This window comes from Filicampus tigris, chromosome 6 (assembly GCF_054856515.1).
Source record: "Filicampus tigris isolate MCC_2025a chromosome 6, RoL_Ftig_1.0, whole genome shotgun sequence".
Taxonomy (NCBI): domain Eukaryota; kingdom Metazoa; phylum Chordata; class Actinopteri; order Syngnathiformes; family Syngnathidae; genus Filicampus; species Filicampus tigris.
In genome coordinates, this window is record NC_141222.1 from 29,085,591 (window position 1) to 29,107,152 (window position 21,562).

A 21,562-nucleotide genomic window follows, 5' to 3' on the forward strand; every position below is an offset into this window, starting at 1 on the left:
AAGAACCCGTCCCATACACGGGAGGCGCACCGCCTTCAGGCCGACTTTTGGCCAGTTGTCTTTCATTCCAAAGAAAAAAGAAAAAAGGCCAAAGCTCGTGCCTCGCCCCAGCGCGGACGGAGGCCCAGACGTCACCTGCGCTTGCTTACGAGCCCGCGAGTGCTTGTGCTTTGGTGGAAACTGCAAAACGATATCATTCGTTTGAATGGGAAAAGTCTCGATGATTGGTACCTTCAAATTTCGTTGTTACTTTATTTTATGTTTTTAAACACTTCAAGCAATTGATATAAAATACTCTTTTGGAATAAGCCTTGCAAATGTTCTTTTTCTGTTTCTAATGTATCAAGACAATGTTTTCGGAAGAATGCCAGATGTTTTCCTGTTCGAGAATGTATATAAATAAAAGATTTATTGGGGGAAAAAAAGGAGAGAATTTCGGAAGGAGGTAACAAGAAGCCGTGATGACATTTTTCCGATTAGAGCTCTTAGTTAGAATTGAAATGGACTTATCTTAGAAGGCAATATCGTTATGCACGTTAAGATGAATGTGACCTCAGTCAGATGCTTTCAGGTTGTTGAGTTAAAAAAAATAAAAATAACTAAACCTTTCCGCCGCCATGTGTGTGTGTTTTTTTGCTGTTGAAATAAAGATTGATTTGAAGGAGCGCCCGTGTCACGTGACGCTGTTGCCATGACAGCCGTCGGCCGTTTACGTGCGAGGGGCTCAAGTTGAAGTGGTTCAAGAGTTGATCTCGTTGGCTCGTCTCCTGACATTCAGCGATGGTGAGGCCACTTTTGTTCTCGAGCGGACGATGTCGCTCAGCTAACGGGACGGGCTAGCTTCCGATGAGCTCTCTCGTCCCACCATCTTGTTTCATGCTTGTGTGTGTGTGTGTTTTTTGTGTGCGTGTGTGTGCGCGGGCGTGCGGGCGTGCGTTCAGGCGCCCAAAAGTGAAAATGTGCCGAAGAGGAAGAAAGCCGCCAAGGGCAAAACGACCGGGGGACCCGTGGACGCCCTTTCGACGGAAGACATGACCAAGGAGCAGGTAGCTCGCAGTTAGGCTAACCGAAGGGTTCGAAGGCGCAGGTTACAAGTGTACAAAAATGGAATGGAGCATTAAAAAAAAAAAAAAAAAGTACACAAATGGCAGAATTGTGGGACTCGGTGTTTGACGTCATCGACTTATGCCCCTGCGTGAGCGAGCATGGCGGCGCGAGTTGTTGGTTTGGCAATTTTGTTGTTTCAAATTATATGAAAACTTTAGTAAAGTGGTAGTTGGTTAAAACTCGGGCTCGGTCTTCAGGTGGATGAGAGTTGTGGCTCCGTTACAGTATTTGGAGTCTGCGGCGCATGCGCAAAAGGTTGCTAACTACGGCAGCTAAACTAGGACAAAGTACGTAGGTAAACGGCGAATGGAATGGGAAAGTAACGCACAGGCACAGTAATTCGACCGAATGTCGTCATTTTCCCGCTATTTCGGTCAAATCCGCAATGAATTGTGGGTATTATGCTTCGCTTTCGGGGCAGTGGATGCGGCCTCAGCCGAGAACGCGCAAATGAGGGGCACACGGGTGCAAGTGTGGGATTGGGCCACGGAAAACCGCGACCTTGTCTTCGTCTTCGTCTTCGTCTTCGTCTTCGTCTTCGTCTTCGTCTTCGTCTTCGTCTTCGTCTTCGTCTTCGTCTTCGTCTTCGTCTTCTACTCCCACTACTCCCACTACTACGCCCTACTTCCGGAACTGACAATGAAAGCCCGGAACATCTTTTCTTGTCTTGTAATACAGACATTTCGGAAGGATTTTCGTGACCGGCTACAACACAAGGGGATTCAATATGCTCTTAACAATGAAAGAGATCCAATTTGGTATAACTATTAAGACTAAGACTTTGGTATCAATCATTTCCGAGTCACGTGGAAACATTTTATTCGTAATCGCCGTTTCCCCAAGACAAAACCTACTCTAGCTCACTTGAAGAATGAGCTCAGTCTCTTTGTAAAATCTTGGAACAGAGAAATGCCCGTGCTCTTGAAGCATTCTTGTCTGGTTTTGATTTTAGGTCATATTTTGTGGTCACTATTTAACATAAACCTTTGTGTTACCTTTTTGGTGACTTTTGACAATGCCCCCTGTTCTATGTTTTTTTGTTTATTTTGTTTTGCTTTTTGAATATTGATTCATACCTGACATTTGATTGCAACACTATGCGATAATACTTTATTTGTTTGTATTTGAGAGTTGATAAAACGTGGTAATTTAAATCCGCGCATGTCAAAATTGTTTGTCCCGCTCCAAAGTGCGATGCATGAACACGCAGCCCTAATCTGTCCATGAAAACCCAGCATCCGATCACAGTTTTATTCCGAACTCTGATCGGATGAAAGAAATACGGTCCATGTAAAGGACAGGGACAAAAAAGAAGAAGAAAAGGAAAAAAAAAATGTGACCCGTGTCACCCATTGGAGCTTGACCGTTTTTGTGTTGAATGTAATTGCGGTAGTTTCACCCCGTGACTTGAAAAGATGATCAATTGAACTTTTGCATTTCGCAAAACCAAATGGCAGAGCTGGGCACCGGTCAGTCCCCCGCCCTCCGTCCGCGCCCCGGGAAGCCGCCCGCCCTCGTCCCTCCGTACGTCCCTCCGTCCTCCTACAAATGATCACGCTCCGACCCTGTCCGTCCTCGTCCTTTTAAAGCGGTTCTGTCCTTACTTTCGCCCCCACCCGGCTTCGTCTTTTTCTTCTTTGTCTCCTTCTTTTCCCGCATCTCCTTCTCCCTTTTCCGCCGGGGCGTTCCCAATGCAAGTATGCGCAGTTTGGTAACCAGTGGGGCGTTTGAAGTGTTCGGAGGCAATTTTTGTTGTTTGCCCATTTCGCCGAGTAGGTTGAGATGAACTTTTGTCCGCCTCGCGACCACGTGGCACGCCCGAGGGCCGATGAGCGGGTCGGACTGAAATCCACCTCCGCCCGTCCCTTTTTTAAAAGTTGTCCTTTCCCGTCCTCCGTCCCCAAAACGGGCGTCCTTTTGGCCGCCCCCCGGGACCCAATGCCCAGCACCGCAACATGGAAGCAGTTCCTTCCGGTTCGGGCGTAAACGCGATCACTTACCGCGTTGGAATGCAAACTGTTCTACTTGCGTGTGTGAAATTGCAGGTTAGGGACTATGCCGTGCGTATTTATGCATCCATAAAAGGTGCTTGGTCTGGTGCCCTGGAGGCCATGACGTAGGATTATGTTTGTGTGTAGCTGGAGGAGCACGTGATCCGCCTGCGCGAGGAGCTGGAGCGCGAGCGCGAGGAGAGGACTTTCTTTCAGCTGGAGCGGGACAAGATCCAAAGCTTGTGGGAGGTGAGCGAGCGCCACCTGGAGGAGACGCGCGCGCAACTGGCCAACCGCGGCAGGGAGAAGGACGACGCCGACCGACGGCACCGCGTGGAGATCAGCGTGAGCCAGCCCTCCGCCGCCGCCGCCGCCCCTCGATTCTCTTCCTCCTTCCCTTCCCATCCCTTCCGAAAACTTGTGATTTCTTTCCATTATTGTCGTAATCTGCACTTGAGTTTGCGCCTTTACAGTGCAGTACACACTTACCGTATGTTTACACCGCACCCGTGCGGGTGAATGCTGTTGTCGCGGTGAACGCCGAGCAAACTGCACATCGCTACTTCCGCGTCTCTTCCGGCGGCGACAGCCACGATTCCTCGAGCTTCCGTGACGTTGGGAAACACTCGGAATGAGCCAGTAAAAGCTGTTTTCGAATCGATCGATCTTGTAGGAAGGGACTTGTGTGTATTATGAAACCTATTAGCAGACTCTGAAAAATGAGCTTTAAGCGTGTCTTTATAGAACAATATTTGACATTGGTATAGTGTTGATTTTTTTTTTTTTTTTTAAATAATTATTACGACACATTTTTGTCAATCTTTTGATTATTGCGTGCATCTTTGTTATCAAATTCTAACAAGTAGTGTCTTCAAAAGTTCAATGAAAGCTGAAACAATAGCTCCATATCGTTTTCAACTCTTAATGAAGTCCTCCAAAACGTCACATATCTTTGTTTTTATTATCGGCCATCGAAAAAAGAAAAAAAAAAAAAAAGGCTGATGCCGATATATATCGACGCCGGTAATCGGTCTAAGCCTAGTGAAAACCTATTGAGCATAAGGTGTTGACGTGAATAAATTTGCCCTCCTTCGCCTTCGGCAGTCATTTGGAAGTGGACCGCGGAGTTTTTTGCGGAGAATAAACTCGGTTGGACATTAACGGTGGCCCGATGGCCCGCGGAGCTCCGACCCCCGACCCCAGTCCGTCTCCTTTCTCCTGTCATCCCGCCACGCTGTTTTGTTTTGTTTGTTTTTTTCCCTCTCAATTTGGTCCTCCCGCACACCTCCCGTTTGCGCCGTCTGCCAGGTGTACAAGCAGAAGCTGAAGCACGTCCTGTCGGAGCAGGCGGCGGCGGCGGCGGACGCGAAGACGGACGGCGGCGCGGCGGCCTGGCCGGCGCGCAGACGCCACGCCGACGCCGAGCTGCGTCTGCGCAGGGGCGGCCAAAAGGTGCAGGCGGACGCTCGCCGCCACAAGCTCGGCGGACACAAGTGCACGCAGGAGCTCAAACTGGTACGCTCCGCTCTTGGGACGGAAAGGCGTGAAAACAACGTCTGGCGTGGCTGCAAAGTGAAAGTACACGTCGGCTCCAGTTGCATTTTCAAATCACGTGTGACAAGTCAAGCGCCTTGTTCTCCACAGAAGCATCAAGTGGAGCTGATGGAGCTCAGCAACAAGTACGAAAAAAGGATCTCAGGTCAGTGCGTCCGCGGCGGGCAAAGTTGAGTTGAAAGCAAGCGAGGCCGGAGGGAGGAGCGCATGTCAAAAGTCACCGGCGACACTTGAACGCACCTCCCCCCCAAAAAAGGCTCCCGAAGAGAAATTGAAATTGAAATTGTTCTTTACGTGGGAGGACCTCATGTTTTCGTGTCAAGACATTTTAAGAGGATCAACTTCACATTGAAATGTCACGTTTTAACATGAGAAATGTCACTTTAGCCTTGTGAATTTTGCCTTTTAAATGTGAGAAATTGCACATTCTAAATTGGTGAATTTCGCGCAACGTGAGACATTTTCCGATTTGAACGGAGCGAATTTCACATTTCGACGTGAACAATTTCAGATTATTGCGTGGTGGTTTCAAAATTCACGTTTTAATGTGAGAAATTGAACATTTTAAGTTGGTGGGTTTCACACTCCATGATAATTTCACATTTTAACGTGAGAAACGTCTGATTTGAATGGAGTGAATTTCACATTTCAGCAAGAAAAATGTCAGCGTGGTGAGTTTCAAATTTGAACATCATGAATTTCACGTTTTAATGTGAGGAATTTCTGATTCTATCGTACTGAATTTCTCATTTTGACGTGAGAAATTGCACATTCTAAATTGGCGAATTTCTCGTTGTAATGTGAGAAATTTTTCCGATGTGAATGGAGCGCATTTCACATTTCAATGTGCAAAATTTCAGATTATTGCGTGGTGGGTTTCAGAATTGAACGTGGTCAATTTCACGTGTCATTGTGAGAAATTTCAGATTTTAGCGTACTGAATTTCTCATTTCGGGATGAGAAATTGCACATTCTAAATCGGTGAATTTCTCGTCGTAACGTGCGAGATTTACCGATTTGAACGGAGTGCATTTTACATTTCGACGTGAAGATTTTCAGATTATTGGGTGGTGAGTTTCAAAATTGAACGTGGTCAATTTCACGTTGTAATGTGAGGAATTGAACATTTTAAGTTGGTGAGTTTCACATTTCGTTATGATAATTTCAGGTAACTTGTGATTTGAATGGCGCGAATTTCACATTTAAATGTGAAAAATGTCAGATTTTTGTGTGGTAAAAAATTGTTGCCGTTTTTTTGGGGTTGATTTTTGTCTTTTGCAATGCACAAGTTTAGCAGCATTAAAAAAAAAAAAAAAGTACTACATATATACCTGTCCATTATGTCCTGCGTTTTTGTCGATTAAAATCATACTTTGGGGGTTCATTTGAAATGTTTTTCTTTGCTGCGTGTTTGTAGACAAGGTCGACCGTTTAGCGACGAGCTTTTGGGTTACCTTGCGCTCAACAAATAGAGGAACGAATATTCCCCCAATGTAAAATGAAGCTTTTTGAACAAAATGAAAGCGAACCAAAAGTAGCAAGTGGCTCCGATACCAGATTCAAACTATCGGATGCGGCGCTCGTGTAGAGGCGGAGGCCAAGTACGGCGAGAAGATGGAGCAGATGCGGCGGGCGGAGAGCCAGAAGACGCGGGCGGCCATCTCGGCGCTGGAGGACAAGATGAGCCGGCGGCTCCGATCGCTGACCGACGAGCAGCAGCAAAAGTTCCGAGCGGCCCGAGAATTCTTCGGCGCCGCGCAGAGCCGACTGGCGCGCGACGGCAAAGCCCTGAAAGACCGGGCCTCGGTGGCCGGGACGCGGCAGGCGCGCGCCGACGCCCGCCTGGACGCGGCGGAGAAGCGCAACGCCGCTCTGGCCGCTTCCCTGCGGGAAGCCGAGCGCGATCTTCCGGAGCGCCGGCGGCGGCTGGAAGACCACCGGCGGGCGCGCGGCCAACAGGCGGTACGGGCGGCCGCCGACGCCGGAAAAGCCCCTCCTCGCCGTCGCCCTGTCTAAAAGGCGCTTGTCTTCCAGGCCGGCGCCGCCCGCGCCCTGCGGCTGGAGGAGCGGCTGGAGGACGTCGTGCTGGAGCGGGACCTGCTCATCGCCGCCTTTGCGCAGGTGACGCCGCCGTCACGTTGTCATCACGCGGCGGCCGAGAGCGCCGGTGTCGCTTTAAGCGCGGCTTTAAGCGCGGCTTTAAGCGCGGCTTTAAGCGCGGCTTTAAGTGCGGCTTTAAGCGCGGCTTTAAGCGCGGCTTTAAGCGCGGCTTTAAGCGCGGCGGTCGCGCGGCTGTCGCGCGGCTGTCGCGCTGCTGTCGCGCTGCTGTCGCGCTGCTGTCGCGCTGCTGTCGCGCGGGTGCGGCCGCTGGCGTCGCTGGTGTTGAGCCGGCCCCCTCCGGACCGCCGCAGGTGGAGGAGGAGCGTGACGCGCTGCTGAGCAAGCAGACGGAGGTCCTGCTGGAGGTCCAGCAGAGGAGCGGCCTGAAGGAGATGCTCCTGGAACGCAAGATGGCGCTACTCAGCCGCTCCGTGGACAGGAAGGAGGCGCGGCTGCGGGCCGGCGACGGACTCGGGGTACGGCGGCCGGCGGGCGGCGCGACGCGGCGCGGCCTCTCTCGCGTGCCGCCACTGACGTCGCGGCGACTCTCCTTGCCGGTTGCAGGAAAGGCTGGAGTCCAAGAGGGACGCCATCAGGACGCCGCAGGAAGGCCTGCGCCGACAATGTCAGGTCAGCGGCTCGCCTGTGCGTGTTTGTGTTCAAAGCAGCGGAGGCTCGCAAAATACAATCCGACGCGCTCCAATTCGATTGAGCTCCAGTCAGTCGGCGGCGGGCGGCAGCCTTCTCCGCCAAATGGAGACCTTTCGAGGCGCAGGCTTTCCAATGAGTAGGAAAGTGTGAAAGTAGGGCTTTAAGCTAGCGTCATAGGGTTTGAAATGTGCGTTAAGGTGGCAAACGAGGCCTGGGCTTTCAGTGTGACCTTTTAAGCTGGCGTTTGGTAGGGATGGGATTTCACATGGCAAGGCTTCAAAGTAGGATTTTCAACTCGTGTTGGGGCCTCAAAGTAGGCTTTAAAATTAAGGCTAGGGTTGTAAATTAGGGCTAGGGTTTTAAATTAGGGCTAGGGTTTTAAATTAGGGCTAGGGTTTCACACTAAGGTTAGGATTTCAAGCAGGGTAGGGTTTGGAATTAGAGTTAGCATTTGATAGGGGCGGGGTTTCACACCGTAAGGCTTCACACTCGGGCTAGGAATTCAAAGTCGGGTTTTGTACTGGCGTTGGGGTTTCACAATCAGAAGATTTCAAGCAGGGGAGGGTTTTCAAGTGGCGTTAGGGTTTCAAATGACGCTTTCGTACCCGGATTGGGGTTTCAAACTACGGCTTGGAAATGAGGCTGACGGGGGAAGTCGAGCCAAACCTATTTGTTCCCCCCCCCCCCCCCCCACAATACTAGGTTCTACGCAGGCCCACTAGTTGGAACGCGGCATTCGGATGAATATTGCCTTTGTGGAGAAATCCACCGGTTTTTGGCCATCACGTCTGTCCGCTGAAAATGACATCACACTTGCTCGGGGCTCAGGTAAGTGTGCCTTTCTTAGTCGCCGTACGTTGTCTGCCCCTGGCTTTTGGTTTTGTATACTTTGTATTCCTCAATCGATCATTATGCGTATTAAAAAAAGCTGCGCTGTTTTCTGAGGCCGAACCACGACTGGCGCGGGGCCGAGCAACCGCGATGTCATTTTCGGTGGACAGAAGTGAGAAAACGGCCGCCCCCCCCCCCCCCGAGCTAGCTCACAACGGCCGCGTGTCTCCTATTCCGCAAAGGCTAGCGGGCCTGCGTAGAACACCGGATGGGGAAAAAAGTGCGTTTGGCCGGACTTGCCCTTTCTTTGTGTTGACAAGTTTGTACACGTGCGGCCTTTCAGGAGTACGCCGCCCTGGCGGGGGCTCGTCGCCGCCACCCGGACGCGCTCGGCGCGCCGTCCCGCGACTTCCCGCCGGCGGACGTGCAGGTCGTCCTCGGCCACTGACGGCAGTCACGCTTGCGCTCCTTGCTCTTTTTCTCCCCTTGACATTTTCTTTGGAAGTGCGAGTCAATCGACAGTCTGAGCCGTGTTTCCACAAGTGTGGTATTTTATTTCCCAAATAAACAGGAAGTGTCGGAAAAACAAGTCAGATGTTCATTCTTGCTTGACAAATAAAAAAGGGTGGACATCCGTGGACCCGTGCGTGAATACGGAAGAACGACACGTGCTAACAAGCATCTTTTTTTTTCTTTTCCGGCCACTTTTATCGGCCATTCCCGGGCGCGCTCGGTCAGCCGGTTCCGTGGCGGCCGCTTTCGAAGACGCCCTTCTTGAAGAAGGGCGACAACTCGCACACGGAACGTTTGGACACGGGACAGGCGCGGCCGGCGTCCTCCGACGGGTCGGCGGGGCACAGCGGAGAGCCCGACGACGTCGACATCAGCGCGAACACGCCCCGCAGGTAGCGCTGCAACACACGCGCAAGCGCGACGGCTCTGTGTGTGTGTGTGCGTGCGCGCGCATGAAGCGTGTTTTGGGTGCGTGCGCATGCCTACCTCCAGTTGATTCCTGCGTTCAGCCCCGATTTTTTCCTCTTTGTTTCCAAATAATTTCTTGGGAGGGAATTCCAGAGCCGCCAGCTGCAATGCGGCCATCGGGACATGCCAACAACACCAACGATTACGGTCACTTCATCTTGCGCGTCCACGCTAGGGATGGACCGATTGTCATTGTGAAATCAACTCGAAACTGCGGCGCGCTTACGGGAAAGTTGAACATTTCTGTCCTTTTGAAATTTTGGATCACTTTTTGTTAGCGTTTGATAAAGATGTATCTGCTCAAGCATTTCTTGTCATAGTAATTTGAAAAACGTGACAAATTGTGACCAAAAAAAGCATACGCAGAAAGACGTTTCAGGTTTCAGGACTATTTTCCTTTTTACTGAAAATCGGCTCCAAATATCGCTTATAGGCCCGCCGATAATCGGCATCGGCCCTGAAAAGAGCCCGTCGGTCCATCTGGAGTCCACTCGCGTGCGCGGCGACTGACCTGCGGATATTTCGACTTGAGACTCTTGTGCATCTCTCGAAAGCGGCTGTAACGGCGGAACACCGTCCACGTCTCGTCCTTCACGCTCATCTGTCTGGCGCAAACGCACGCATGCGGGACAGATCAACTTTGGGCGGTGTCGCGGTTTGGCGGCTAGGCGCCCACCCACCTTGACCTCAAACTCAAAGTGCTCGTCCTTGCCCTGACCTCTGAGGACGTAGCGAGGGATGCTGACGTCGATTCCTCTGCCGTCCGCCGCGCCGGGACAACGAGGAGGCTCGGCGACGCGGCCGCTGAAATTCTGGACCGCACGCAAACAACCAAAGAGGTACGTACGCCCAAACGGAAGCGACGACAAAAGCGCAGCCGCAACCCCCAAATACACCCAAAGACAAAATCGCGGCAACATCGCAGCGCTTGCGAGCATTCGCGAGCATTCCTGCCGACCGCCGGCGCGCAAAGACGGCGGAACGCGGTTGACCTTTACCTCCTCCGTTGACATCCTCCCGTCGGGCAGGTCCAGTCCCGAGCCGGGAGGATCCGGGTAGTTTCCGTCGCGTCCCAGCGCCTCCTCGGCCAGCGCCGGCAGGAGCTTGGTGTCCTCCTTGGCGCACGGGAGCGCCCCCCGGATATCGGCCGGCGCCCGTCGCTCCTCCTCGGGGCGTCTGGCGTCCTTGGGGCCGATGGGAGTAACGGCGGCCCGTTCCGTGTCCCTCGCTGGCGCCTCCGGACGTTGCGGCTCCCGGCGGAGCTCCTCGTCCGGCTGGCCGCCCTCCTCTTTCCGGCGGAGCTCCTCGTCCGGCTGGCCGCCCTCCTCTTTCCGGCGGAGCTCCTCGTCCGGCTCGCCGTCCGGCTGGCCGTCCGGCTCGCCGCCCTCCTCTTTCCGGCGCCGGAGTCGCTGGGCCGGGAGCTCCGATCGTCTCTCCGCTTCAAAGCGTCGCTTCTCCTCCAGGAAGTCTCGGAGGCGGCTCTCCATGTCCTGACTGCGGCGGCGCAGGCTTTCCTCCTGGCGCAGGATCCTGCGCCGCGCCTCCTCCGACTCCTGGCGCCGGCTCTCCACCTCCCGCCGGAGGCGCCGCAGCTCGGCCTTCTCGCTCCGCCGCCCGGCCTCCGTCTCCTCCATCCGACGCCTGCGCGCGCACAAGGGGGCGTTGCTGCGGCAACGGGGCAAGCCGCGCCTCCGTCGCTCGTACGCCTACCTGCCGCTCTCCGACTTGTCGAGCTCCTCGCGCCGCCGCCGCTGCCGCCGCCGCCGCCGCTCCGGCTCCGGCCTGATGACATCACCGGGAGCCCGCTTAAAATCGGTCGGGTGCGCGCACGCGCCGCCTTCCGGTTAACGTTCGCCCGCGCGAGCGCACTTGCTGTAAACGTGAGGTGAAAAAGTCGACAGCAAGCGGCGAAAGTCCATGTGAGAGAAAAATCGACAACGAGCCAATGCGTGAGCCAAACAGAAAACACAGCAAAAAACCCCCAAAACCCATCAAAGTGGACATGAAGGCGTGGCCACGCGGCCACCTGACCGAGGCGTCGGGACGCTGCTCGGCCACCAGCACGCAATTGCCATCTTACTCAATTGCGCTTCCTGCCATTCGCATTCAACATTGTGCGCTCAATTCAAATTGGGCCACTGAGCGGACTGGAAGCGGGACTGGAAGCGGGACTGGAAGCGGGACTGGAAGCGGGACTGGAAGCGGGACGGGAAGCGGGACGGGAAGCGGGACGGGAAGCGGGACGGGACGGGACTCACCCCGGGTTGTAGAGCATGACGGCGGCGGCGACGGCGGCCAGGTTGTCGCAGGACTTGGACAGGTCGCACATGGACAGGCTGAAGGTGGACAGCAGGCCGCTCTGAAGGGACACGCGTTGGCAAAAAACGGCGTCGGCAAAAACAGCCCCCTCCCCGACCCGATTAAAAAAAAAAAAAAAAAAAAAGCCAAATGCTGACCTTTCGCTTCTCGCGCAGCTTGGCCGCCTCTTTGGGGTGGTTGAAGCGGAACATGTTGGTCCTGCCCAGCAGGATGACGGCGCCTGCGGCGACAGCGCGCCACGGGCGGCTCAAGCGGCGGCTCGGGCCCGGCCCCGGCCCCGGCCCCGGCCCCGGCCCCGGCCCCGGCCCCGGCCCCGCCACGCCCCCGCCCCGCCCCCGCCCCGCCCCCTCACCTTGATTGAGCTGCGTGGGCGCGGCCACGTCGCTCCCGTTGACGGAGCAGAGGGCGGCGGCCAGCGGCACCAGCGTCACCGTGCCGCCGCGGTTCTCAAACACGCAGTGCTCGCTCTCCACGTCGGCGCCGTGAACCACTGCGGGGGGTGGGACGTACAGGGGAGGGCGGGGCCGGGGGGGGATGGCGCACGTTAGCGGCCGAGTCCCAACACTGACACCTTGATTGTTTTCAGTCCCGTTTTTTACAAAAGGAGCCATTGCAATGGTTTTCAAAAAAACATTTTGGGTTTTTTTGTTGAGCCTATTTTTGGATCATTTTCTTTCAATTGCATTTGAAAATGGATGAGCACTTGCCAACGCGTAACCCGTTGCTTGTTTTGTACCAACGGAATCAATGATGGTGATTTCAATTATGACCAAAAGAGTGGTAATCGTAGGATTGTTGCATAATGGAGCAGCCCCACCGTTTCGTGACCGTTAGCGCAAAAGTAAAAAAAAAAAAAAAAAGCATCGGTCACCAATGTCCTGCTGGGCGGCGGCGTCCTCCCTGCCCACGTACGTTCGTCCCTCCTGACGCCAGACAAGCGCACAAAGACAAAGCGCGTTGCAAACGTGGCGATCGGCGGCGGCATGGGCGGCGGCGGCATCGGCGACCTTGAGGTGGTAGAGGATGATGCCGGTGCTGAGCAGGTCGTCGTCGATGCCGAGGAGGTGAGGCAGCTCCGAGTCCAGGACCACGCCGATGCCCTCCTTGCGCAGCGCCAGCGTCTCCTCCTGAGCGCACGCACGCTCTCGTCACGCGTTTGCGCCGACAAAAGGGAGGCCCAAAAAGTACCTTGAGGATGTTCTGCGTCTCGTTCCACTTGTTGGTCCACTCCTTTGTCAGCTCCAGCACCTGCACGCACGCACGCACGCAGGCCACGTTACGCGCAGGCCACGTTACGCGCAGGCCACGTTACGCGCAGGCCACGTTACGCGCAGGCCACGTTACGCACGCCAGCGCGTACTAACTCTGGCTTCGTTCTGGTGCAGCTTCTCCTCCATGCTGAGCGCGGTGGGCGAGTCCAGCGGAGCGATCTGCAACGCAAGCACAGGGCGTGACCCGCGGGCGGGCGCGACCCGCGGGCGGGCGCGACCCGCGGGTGGGCGCGACCCGCGGGTCGGGCGGGCGCGGCCGCGGGGCGGGGCCTCACCCGGTTGCCCCGAACCAGCAGAGCTTTGAGTCGCGCGATCTCGGCCCGCAGTTCGCGGATCAGCCTGACGTTGGCGTCCTCGTTGACGGTGGGCTTGTTGATGATGTTCTTGGCGCGGTTGGCGTAGCGCAGCGTGCTGAGCGTCTCGCCGTAGTTGACGTCGGCGGGGGACACGGCTGAGGACGGACGGGACGGCGAGAGGCGGGGCATCAGGGAGCAAACTTGTTAGGGCAGCGATTGCCAAACTGGTTTACGCGGGCTCCCTCTAGTGGTGTGGTGTGCAACGAATCACTTTATGAAATGGTTTTTTATGATCAAGTTCTTCCCCCCCTTTCACTTTTGGCCGTAAATTCTCGATTGCAGAGTGAGCGCTGTGCCTTTTGTCTACGGAGGCCCAAAAGACTCCAAATTAAATAAATAAATAAGAACATTTTTGAAAGAAATACTCATTTTTGATCAATAAGACAAGTATATAGTATGGCCATTAAATGAATCAAAATATAGTTCAAATATGCATCCGTGCAAAAAAATGAAATAACCGATTACAGTCGAGACTCGCCGAGTGTTGCGTTCATGACCTCGGACATGAAATAAACTAAATATTGTCATGAAATACGTTCTTACTCATTTTTAATATCTTTTTTTTCTTTTTAAATATAATTGTATTGGAATTAAAAATGTCATAATGATTGTTTGAACAAAATTGTATTTTTTAAAATAACTTCATTTTCCAAGATTTGATTTACATTTTTTTTTAAAAAGTTACTTTTTATTTTTTACAAAGTCCTATTTTATTTCATAATGAAATGTTTTCCACAACGGGACGTGATTGACAGACCAAGTCATTGTGCTGAGAAACGGCGTGAGGAAATAAAACAGCCGTTATGAAAAAAAATCTTGGAAAATATTTTTGTTTTTTAAAATATAATTTTGTTTAAATAGTCATTATGAAACATTTAATTATAAAAAAAAAAGATAAAAAATTGATATTAAAGAATATTTCATAATAGTAGTACCCAGGGATGTAACGATTCACTCAAGCCCCGATTCGATTCGATTTTCAATTATCAGTTCAGTTAATTGAAATTCGATTTCCAATGATCAGTTGCCGATTTTCGGTTCGGTTCGTTTAGGGCTCGTGCTTGCTGAGATGTCCGTGTTCGCAAAACGCAACACTCGGTGAGTCTTGACTCGAATCGATTATTCGATTTTGTTTTGCAGCGATGCGCGTTTTAAGTCATTCAATTCCAAAGACAAGTCTTTTCACAGTCCAGCCATATAGTCCCAGGAATTTATTTCTATTTTTTTTTCAAATGTTTTCAGACGTTAGGTTGAAAAAGGCTCAGAAAATATCCGGCATTGAATGACTTAAGCAGTTTAAATTGATTTTAAATCGATTTTCATCTATTCGATTTTTTTTGCATCGATGCATAGTTTAAGCAGTTCAAATCGGTTTCAAATCGATTATTCGATTAATCCGATTTTTTAGGCATCGATGCATAGTTTAAGCAGTGCAAATCTGTTTTAAATCGATTATTCGATTAATCCGATTTTTTGGGCATCGATGCATAGTTTAAGCAGTGCAAATCTGTTTTAAATCGATTATTCGATTAATCCGATTGTTTTCATCGATGCATACTTGAAGCAGTTTAAATCGATTATTCGATTAATCCGATTGTTTTCATCGATGCATACTTGAAGCAGTTTAAATCGATGTTAAATTGATTTTCAATTCATCGATTTATTGCATCAATGCATATTTTAAGCTGTTTAAATCGATTTTGATTGCTAGATATTTTTGGCATCAATGCATATATTACGCACTTTAAATTGATTTTAAAATGGATTTTCTATGAATCGCTACATCCCCAGCATGACCTTATTTTACAATTTACTGGCCATGTTATATAGTGGTGTGTGTGTTTATGGAATTTGGACTCTATTGGGCTTCCGTATTTGTCAGCCACAAAGCTGCTGCTGCTGCTGCTGCTGCTGCTGCTTCTCCCAAATGGCGCGTCTTTGTTTGAAGAGAAGTCGGACGTGTGGAAAGTAGCGGCGGCCGGACGAGGCGTTGAGCGGCAGCGGACGCCGCTCTGGGCCTACTTGCGATCATGATGGTCTTGGAGTTGCCGCCGAGGCTGTCCTTCAGCAGCCACGTCAGCACCGAGTCTCTGTAGGGCACGAAGACCGACTTCCTCTTCTGGGTGCCGTTGGCGTCGCCGCCACAAAGGTCCGCTGCGGGAACAAAAAGTGGACTCACTTTGGGCCGGCGCCAGTCTCTGTTAGCGATAGACCCATATGTCCGTTTTCGGGGACGATTGCGGTACTCGTTGTTATTAGAAAACCGGCCGGGGAGATTATCGGTGTCGACGTTTGGCATTTTGACGCATATCGGCATCGGCCTTTTTGGAAAAATCGGACGGCGGATGATAAGTCCATTTAAAAACTGTGTTGAAATCAAAACAAAGAGAAGGGAAATTGTCAAAAAAAAAAAAAAAATTGTCAAGTGAATGCAATACACTTCCATTTACACCTTTTTTCTTTTTAAAATGATTTTATAGTAACTCATTCTCTAATTGTGTTTGGTCCAAAAGGAACTTACTTACATTGATTTGTCTGTATATTTTTTACGTGTAAACATTTAGTTTTGTACCCAAAAATAAATGATCGTTTGAACAATCGTGATTTCAATGATCACCAAAATAATCGTAAAAACCATCTGCGAACATCTTTTACCGATGACAACCCAAAATTCGCCATGTTACCAAGTGTTGCCGCTCAATCAGCTTTATCGCCCTCAGATTTGTACAAAAGGCCGATGCCGCTATTCGGCAAAATGCCAAATATCGGCGCCGATAATCGGTCCATCCCTATTTTGTGTGTGTTTATGCGCCACTTTGACTAGGCTAATTGTGGTGTTTTAAGTTTGTGACTTGGATGTGCGCGTTTCTGACCGAGGGCGGAGATGACGTTGCCGAGGGTGACGAGCGACTTGTTGATGTTGGCGCCTTCCTTGAGGCGGACGCCGGTGGCGCCGGTGGCGTCGGCGCGCTCGCTGCCGGCCAGATCCACCAGGTGGATCTTGCTCAGCGTCTCGCTGGGCATCTCGGCGTCAAACTTGGCCTGGGCACAATTTGGGCAGGGACAAAAACTATTAAAAAAAAAAAAAAAAAAAAGCATGAAACATTAATGTTTTTTATTTGTTCAATTTATTAGACTTTTTTTATTTGATTTGATTTTTTTGATCGATCTTAATTTTTTTTGTTCGCCAACCCGAGTTCTCGAGACGGTGAACAGACTTCAGAAATAAATATGAGACCAGCACAATCTTAGCTGTGTAATAGTACATATTTTACAGAAGTAAAAGGATGAATTGTTTGATTTAAACTGCTTTAAATGTACATCGATGTAAAAAGATTCACGGAAAATCAATTTAACATCGACTTAAAGTGCTAAAAATATGCATTGACGAAAAATACATCAAATCGATTCATCGAAAATCAATTTAAAAAGAATAAAAGACTCAATTTTATATATATATAAATAAAAATATATATATATATAAATATACAGACATATTGCACAGCGGTGATCTTTTCACTGCGCTTTGAATGTTGATTTTGCCTCGGGAGCACGGGTTACCGAGCCCCCCCCCCCCGATAAGGGCTCTTCGGTCCCCGCACCGGCCATGTCAGAGTTTGCTCCGCCTTGCCGGCAGTAAGTCGGATTCGTTTGCGGTGAGGGTCGGACTCCGCCGGGGCTGCCCTTTGTCACCGATTCTGTTCAGGACACAATTTCTAGGCGCGGCCACGGAGTCGAGGGCGTCCGGGTTTGGTGGCCTCGGTATGGCATCTCTGCTTTTTGCAGTTGGCTTCTTGGAGCCGCCATCTCCAACTCTCGCAGCCGAGTGCCGATTCGAAACTATGTTAACTTTAACTTCAACTTCATTTCTTTCAATGGTTAAGTTTGGATTTTTTGTTGATGTTTTTCAAAGATGTTTCCAAATAACATGAATTATATCAAAAAGTGGGTTAGAAAAATGTTTGCTTTCCGTGAACGCTTGACAAAAACAACTGCCTTTCAATGTAACTAACAATCGGTGACTTAAAAAGAAGCACGATCCCCCTTTTTTTTTTTTTTTTACCTGCAATTGGCTGCTTTTTAAATGTAATTTGTTACTTTAAATGAACAGCCGGCTTTTGTTTTTTTGTGTGTTTTGTTTCCCCACGTTGACAACGTCTATTTAGTTTGAACGAGAAGGGGGAGGAGCTTTGCGGGGACCTGCGTGAAGTTGAGCGTAAAGATGGCGTGCGAGCGGCTGCTGACGTCGTTCATGCCGGTGCTGGCGGTGGTGCGCTTGATGTTTCCTGCCTCCATCAGCTCCTCCACGTCGCTGTAGTTCCGCACCAGGTGCTTGGACAGATCTGGAATCACGCAAGCCAATCGGAAGGCGGCCTCAAGCCCTCACTCCGCTCGTCACGACGGCACTAACGGCAGCCGTTCTACGCGGGGGATAAAGGATGTATGAATGCGACAACCGCTACCGTATATTTTCAGCTTTTCAAGCCGTGGCATAAAGGGTCCAGAGATGCTAATCAGCGTGAGCATTATGCTAGCGGCCGGAAAGGTCGTTGAAATTACGGCTCTCGTAAAGCGTACAAGTCACCGGCGCCCCCCCGAGGACCACCCGAGTAGCAGACTGGCACGTTATGATTGGGGATAGACGAATTATCGGCCGGGCCGATTATCGACGCCGATATTTTGACGAATATTCTGCTGAATTTTGGAATCGGGCAAAACATATTCATCTGCATTTTCTTCCCCCTGAATCGGCCAATGAATCGATTGTCGGAAATTTGTTATGCTAAATTTTGGATTCTGAAAAAAACATAATCTGCATTTTTTTTCCTGAATTGGCTAATTAATCGGTTATCGGAAAATTATTCTGCTCCATTTTGGAATCGGCAAAACAAAAATCGGATTTTTGTTTTTTCGATAATCGGAAATGTATTCTGCAAAATTTTGCAATCGGCCTAAAAGAAAAAAAAAAGACCGATCCATGCAGGTCGGGCGGAAGATTGGAAAACTCCTTATGTGAGGGCGGCGCCTACTAAAGCAGGACTGCAAAGTTCTGACCTTCCACGTAGGGTCCGTCCTTCGGGTGCTCCCTGACCCTCAGGTTGGACGTCTGAGCGGACTTCCTCCGCAGGAGGTCCCTCACGCGTTCATTGTAGATCTCCATGTAGCTACGACAACCAGAGAGATGAGTATCGCGACGGCCAGCCGGGGCCCGCGCCGCCCAGGGTCCGCCCAGTGTACGCCCAGGGTCCGCCCAGGGTACGCCCAGGGTCCGCCCAGGGTCCGCCCAGGGTCCGCCCAGGGTCCGCCGAGAATCACCTGACTTCCGTGCGGAAAGAAGCTTCGTCCCATCGAGTGGCGTCGGCAATGCGGCTGAACAAGCCCTCGCAGATCCGTGGGATCAAACCCGCGTCTCCCTGGCGCACAGAAAAATGGGTTCAAATTCATGGCCGGCCGAATCAGTTGGCGGAATCGGCGTCGATATATCGCTCGGGCCCGTTACCGGATTTCCCATCATGGTGTAGGACTTCCCCGAGCCCGTCTGACCGTAAGCGAAAACGCAGGCGTTGTAACCCTCAAACGCCGCCTGCAGCACGTCGCGGCCCAAATCTCCAAAGACCTGTCGGCCGGCCGGCAAAAGGACTCGCAATCGCAATCGCAATCGCAATCGCAATCGCAATCTGGACTCTAGAACAAGCGGCAAGACGACTGGCCAAAGTCGACCCCAGTCGAACGGCAAGAGATTCCTAGTTGACAAATGTAGGCGATGAATCAAAATTCCACTGCCATTATTACACTCCACCATTACAAAATTGGCATCATCGTGGAAAACGATTCAAAACGACTTACATAGTGTTCCAAAGAAACGTATTTGCTTTTCCATTTTGGACGTTTCACCATTTTCTTGTTTTGTACCCCAAAATAAATGATCGTTTCAATAACCGCGATTTCAGTGATGACCAAATAATCGTGATCTAATCGTAATATTTTTGGTTCACACCAGATCGGCCCTACCGTATAGTAGGGCTGCGCGATGGATGCAAATTCAATGACAATTACGATTATTACACTCCACCATTACAAAATTGGCATCATCGTGGAAAACGATTCATGCGCATTTATATCCTACGCATTATGTGAGTTTCCACACGGAAATGGTACAATTTGCACCTTTTTTAAAATGTTATGATAACTCCATATTTGATCCATTTTGTTTGGTCCAAAAGGAACTTGAGTCCGTTTATTTGTCCTTACATTTTTGGACGTTTAAACCAAAACCAAATAAAGGATGGTTTGAATCATGATGATTTCAATCGTGAGCCAAATGATTCTTTTTTTTTTAATTTCATTATGGAGCAGCTCTCTGACGGGATTTTTCGGGCGGCGAGACAAAGCCGAGCCGGCTTGACCTTCTCCTGAGCGACGAAGCTGGAGCTGCCCGAGTCGGCCGAGTCGTAGGAGAAGTCGTAGGTGAAGGTCTTGGCGGGGTCCCTGCCGGGGTCGCCCGCCACGCCGTCCGCCAGCTTTGTGGGGGGGGGGGGGGGGGGGAGAAAAGCAGTTGATGAGCTTTGCCACGCCTCCGGCGCTTGACGAGGACATAGCGACACCTTCGGGTTGCTGATGGAGGTTTTGCTGCCGTCCATCTTGATGATGAACTTGGCCGCCAAGTCCTTCTCCCTGCAAGAGCAACGAGCGCCAAGCCGGCGACGCGTTTCACATATCTTTGTTTGGATTTCAACACACTTTGAAACGGATTTATTATCGGCCATCAGATTTTGAAAAAAAGGCCAGTGCCGATATAGGGCTGCGCGATTCATCGAAATTCAATTATACGATTATATTACAAAATTGGCATCATCGGGGGAAAAAAAAAACAGGATTAATATCCAACTCCCCATGTTTGTTTACACACGAGGAAATGAAACTTGAGTCTATACATTGGCACTCTTTTATTTTATAAGAGCTCATTTGACCAATTGAATTTGGAACTTACAGAACTACAGTTTTCCCAAGAAATATACCTTTTTTACGTTTAAAAATGTTCTTGTTTTGTACCCCCAAAAAATACACAATCATTTGAATAATCGTGATGTCAATTATGGCCAAAAGAATGGCTTTTCATATCCCTATGCCGATATACGTCAAAACGCAAATATCGGCCGGGACGAATTTCACAATTTGGATTTGAATACCGAACGGAACGAAATATCTCATTGTTGACTTCGGAAATGAAGGAAATCCACAAATATTTCTCAGCCCATCCCAATCAGCTGAAAATCACGCGATCGTCCCAATTTCCGATCACGTGACTTCCTTGGGGCCGCTCTACTGTTTTATCGTGACGATACTTGTTCTTTTCATCACACCGTATGCAATACATGTGAATCTCTTCCGAATGCACTTGCATTTCCCGTAGTTGCATCAAAACAACTGGGAAGATTTGAAAAGGTGCTCATTTCGAACTTATTTGTCCACACTGGTCCCGACCCTCTTGTGCCTACATTTGAAATACTGTAGCCCCTATTCCACCGACAGGCCCAGGAACATTTTGATTTGAACATGACTCTTGACATGCGTCAAGTGTGCTTAAAGTTCGAGTCGTTTATTTCTCACCCAGACTGATGCTGTCAAATATTCACCAGTTACTGGGACAAAGACACATTATTTCTATCGTTAGTAGTAGTAGTCTCTCGGTGTTATCGTTGCTATCGTTATCGGCGAGTTATTTGGTGTGCTATTTAATCGAATTGGCACTTTATCAATGCTGCCGTCACACAAGCCCTGTCCAAAACAATTGTGGTTGTTTTTGATCAAGTCACCGTTTGTTCATGGGTCGGACCCGGACAGCCACCCGAACCGATGCCATGGCTCATTCCGCTCCGCTTGGCTGCTTGAGGGCAGGCGCGGCAGATCGCAGCAAGCGCGGCGCGGCGCGGCGGACGCTGGCTAGCTCGTTAGCAAAGAAAAAGAATGCACCGGCAGCACATCGGTGTCAAAAAGAAAAGAAAAAAAAAACCACACGCTGAGTGGGGCGCCGCGGTGGGCAGGCGTGGTGCTGGTGGTGACGTGGGCCGAAGCGGATGCCGAAGCGGATGCCGAAGCGGATGCCGAAGCGGATGCCGAAGCGGATGCCGAAGCGGATGCCGAAGCGGATGTCGAAGCGGATACCGGCGGTCAGGCGGTCAGGCGGTCCGGCCGTCCGGCTGCAGGACGACATTAGCCGGCTATCCGGGAAAAGCGCGTTAGCTGCATTTTGATTGGCCAAAAGGCGCCCGGTCCCATACTGTCAACAGGAAAAGTTGCTCTTCTTCGTGGATGCCCAACGAAGCCTCGTGGCGCGCTAGCGCCGCGACTGGGTGACATTAGGCACGTCAAATAGTCATCCGAATTATTGTACGTTCGT

General features: G+C 50.7%; 2 protein-coding genes across 12 annotated transcripts; one reads left to right on the forward strand and one right to left on the reverse strand.

Annotated features, from left to right (window-relative positions):
* The first annotated feature begins 650 nt into the window (after positions 1 to 650).
* On the forward strand, positions 651 to 17,525 carry LOC147146665 (dynein regulatory complex subunit 4-like). 2 transcript variants are annotated; one of them, XM_086032655.1, is made up of 10 exons: positions 651 to 783; positions 942 to 1,046; positions 3,246 to 3,443; positions 4,407 to 4,613; positions 4,743 to 4,797; positions 6,241 to 6,614; positions 6,687 to 6,773; positions 7,064 to 7,228; positions 7,317 to 7,382; positions 17,328 to 17,525. In XM_086032655.1, the coding sequence occupies exons 1-10, from the start codon at positions 781 to 783 to the stop codon at positions 17,367 to 17,369; spliced, it is 1,302 nt and encodes a 433-aa protein (XP_085888781.1). In that variant the 5' UTR covers positions 651 to 780; the 3' UTR covers positions 17,370 to 17,525. The 2 variants fall into 2 exon arrangements, with proteins under 2 accessions (XP_085888781.1, XP_085888779.1); XM_086032653.1 differs by lacking the exon at positions 17,328 to 17,525 and adding an exon at positions 8,578 to 8,823.
* Positions 8,763 to 21,492, reverse strand: kif16ba (kinesin family member 16Ba). Of its 10 annotated transcripts, none has more exons than XM_086032631.1 (23): positions 20,979 to 21,489; positions 19,767 to 19,836; positions 19,569 to 19,682; positions 18,662 to 18,778; positions 18,478 to 18,575; positions 18,217 to 18,326; positions 17,362 to 17,504; positions 16,035 to 16,203; positions 15,184 to 15,315; positions 13,081 to 13,256; positions 12,899 to 12,964; positions 12,723 to 12,782; positions 12,542 to 12,661; positions 12,406 to 12,457; positions 11,887 to 12,024; positions 11,672 to 11,754; positions 11,474 to 11,574; positions 10,926 to 10,997; positions 10,214 to 10,856; positions 9,896 to 10,027; positions 9,727 to 9,816; positions 9,234 to 9,317; positions 8,763 to 9,145 (listed from the first exon to the last, which is right to left on the reverse strand). In XM_086032631.1, the coding sequence occupies exons 1-23, from the start codon at positions 21,023 to 21,025 to the stop codon at positions 8,969 to 8,971; spliced, it is 2,994 nt and encodes a 997-aa protein (XP_085888757.1). In that variant the 5' UTR covers positions 21,026 to 21,489; the 3' UTR covers positions 8,763 to 8,968. The 10 variants fall into 10 exon arrangements, 8 of the variants coding, with proteins under 8 accessions (XP_085888757.1, XP_085888754.1, XP_085888755.1 ...); XM_086032632.1 differs by having other exon boundaries at positions 8,998 to 9,145; positions 9,727 to 9,820; XR_015087073.1 differs by having other exon boundaries at positions 9,073 to 9,145; positions 9,234 to 9,386.
* Positions 21,493 to 21,562: the final 70 nt, after the last annotated feature.

Bases quoted from the DNA above. Each gene is read 5' to 3' on its own strand.
- kif16ba (XM_086032628.1), bottom strand. From the start codon at position 21,025: ATGGCATCGGTTCGGGTGGCTGTCCGGGTCCGACCCATGAACAAACG. The intron at 13,257-15,183 runs GTAGGCCCAGAG...GTCCGTCCTCAG, and splicing joins CAAGACCATCATGATCGCAA to CCGTGTCCCCCGCCGACGTC. The intron at 12,025-12,405 runs GTGACCGATGCT...CACCCCCCGCAG, and splicing joins CGCCGCCCAGCAGGACATTG to TGGTTCACGGCGCCGACGTG.
- LOC147146665 (XM_086032653.1), top strand. The intron at 1,047-3,245 runs GTAGCTCGCAGT...GTTTGTGTGTAG, and splicing joins AAGACATGACCAAGGAGCAG to CTGGAGGAGCACGTGATCCG. The intron at 7,229-7,316 runs GTACGGCGGCCG...TGCCGGTTGCAG, and splicing joins GGGCCGGCGACGGACTCGGG to GAAAGGCTGGAGTCCAAGAG.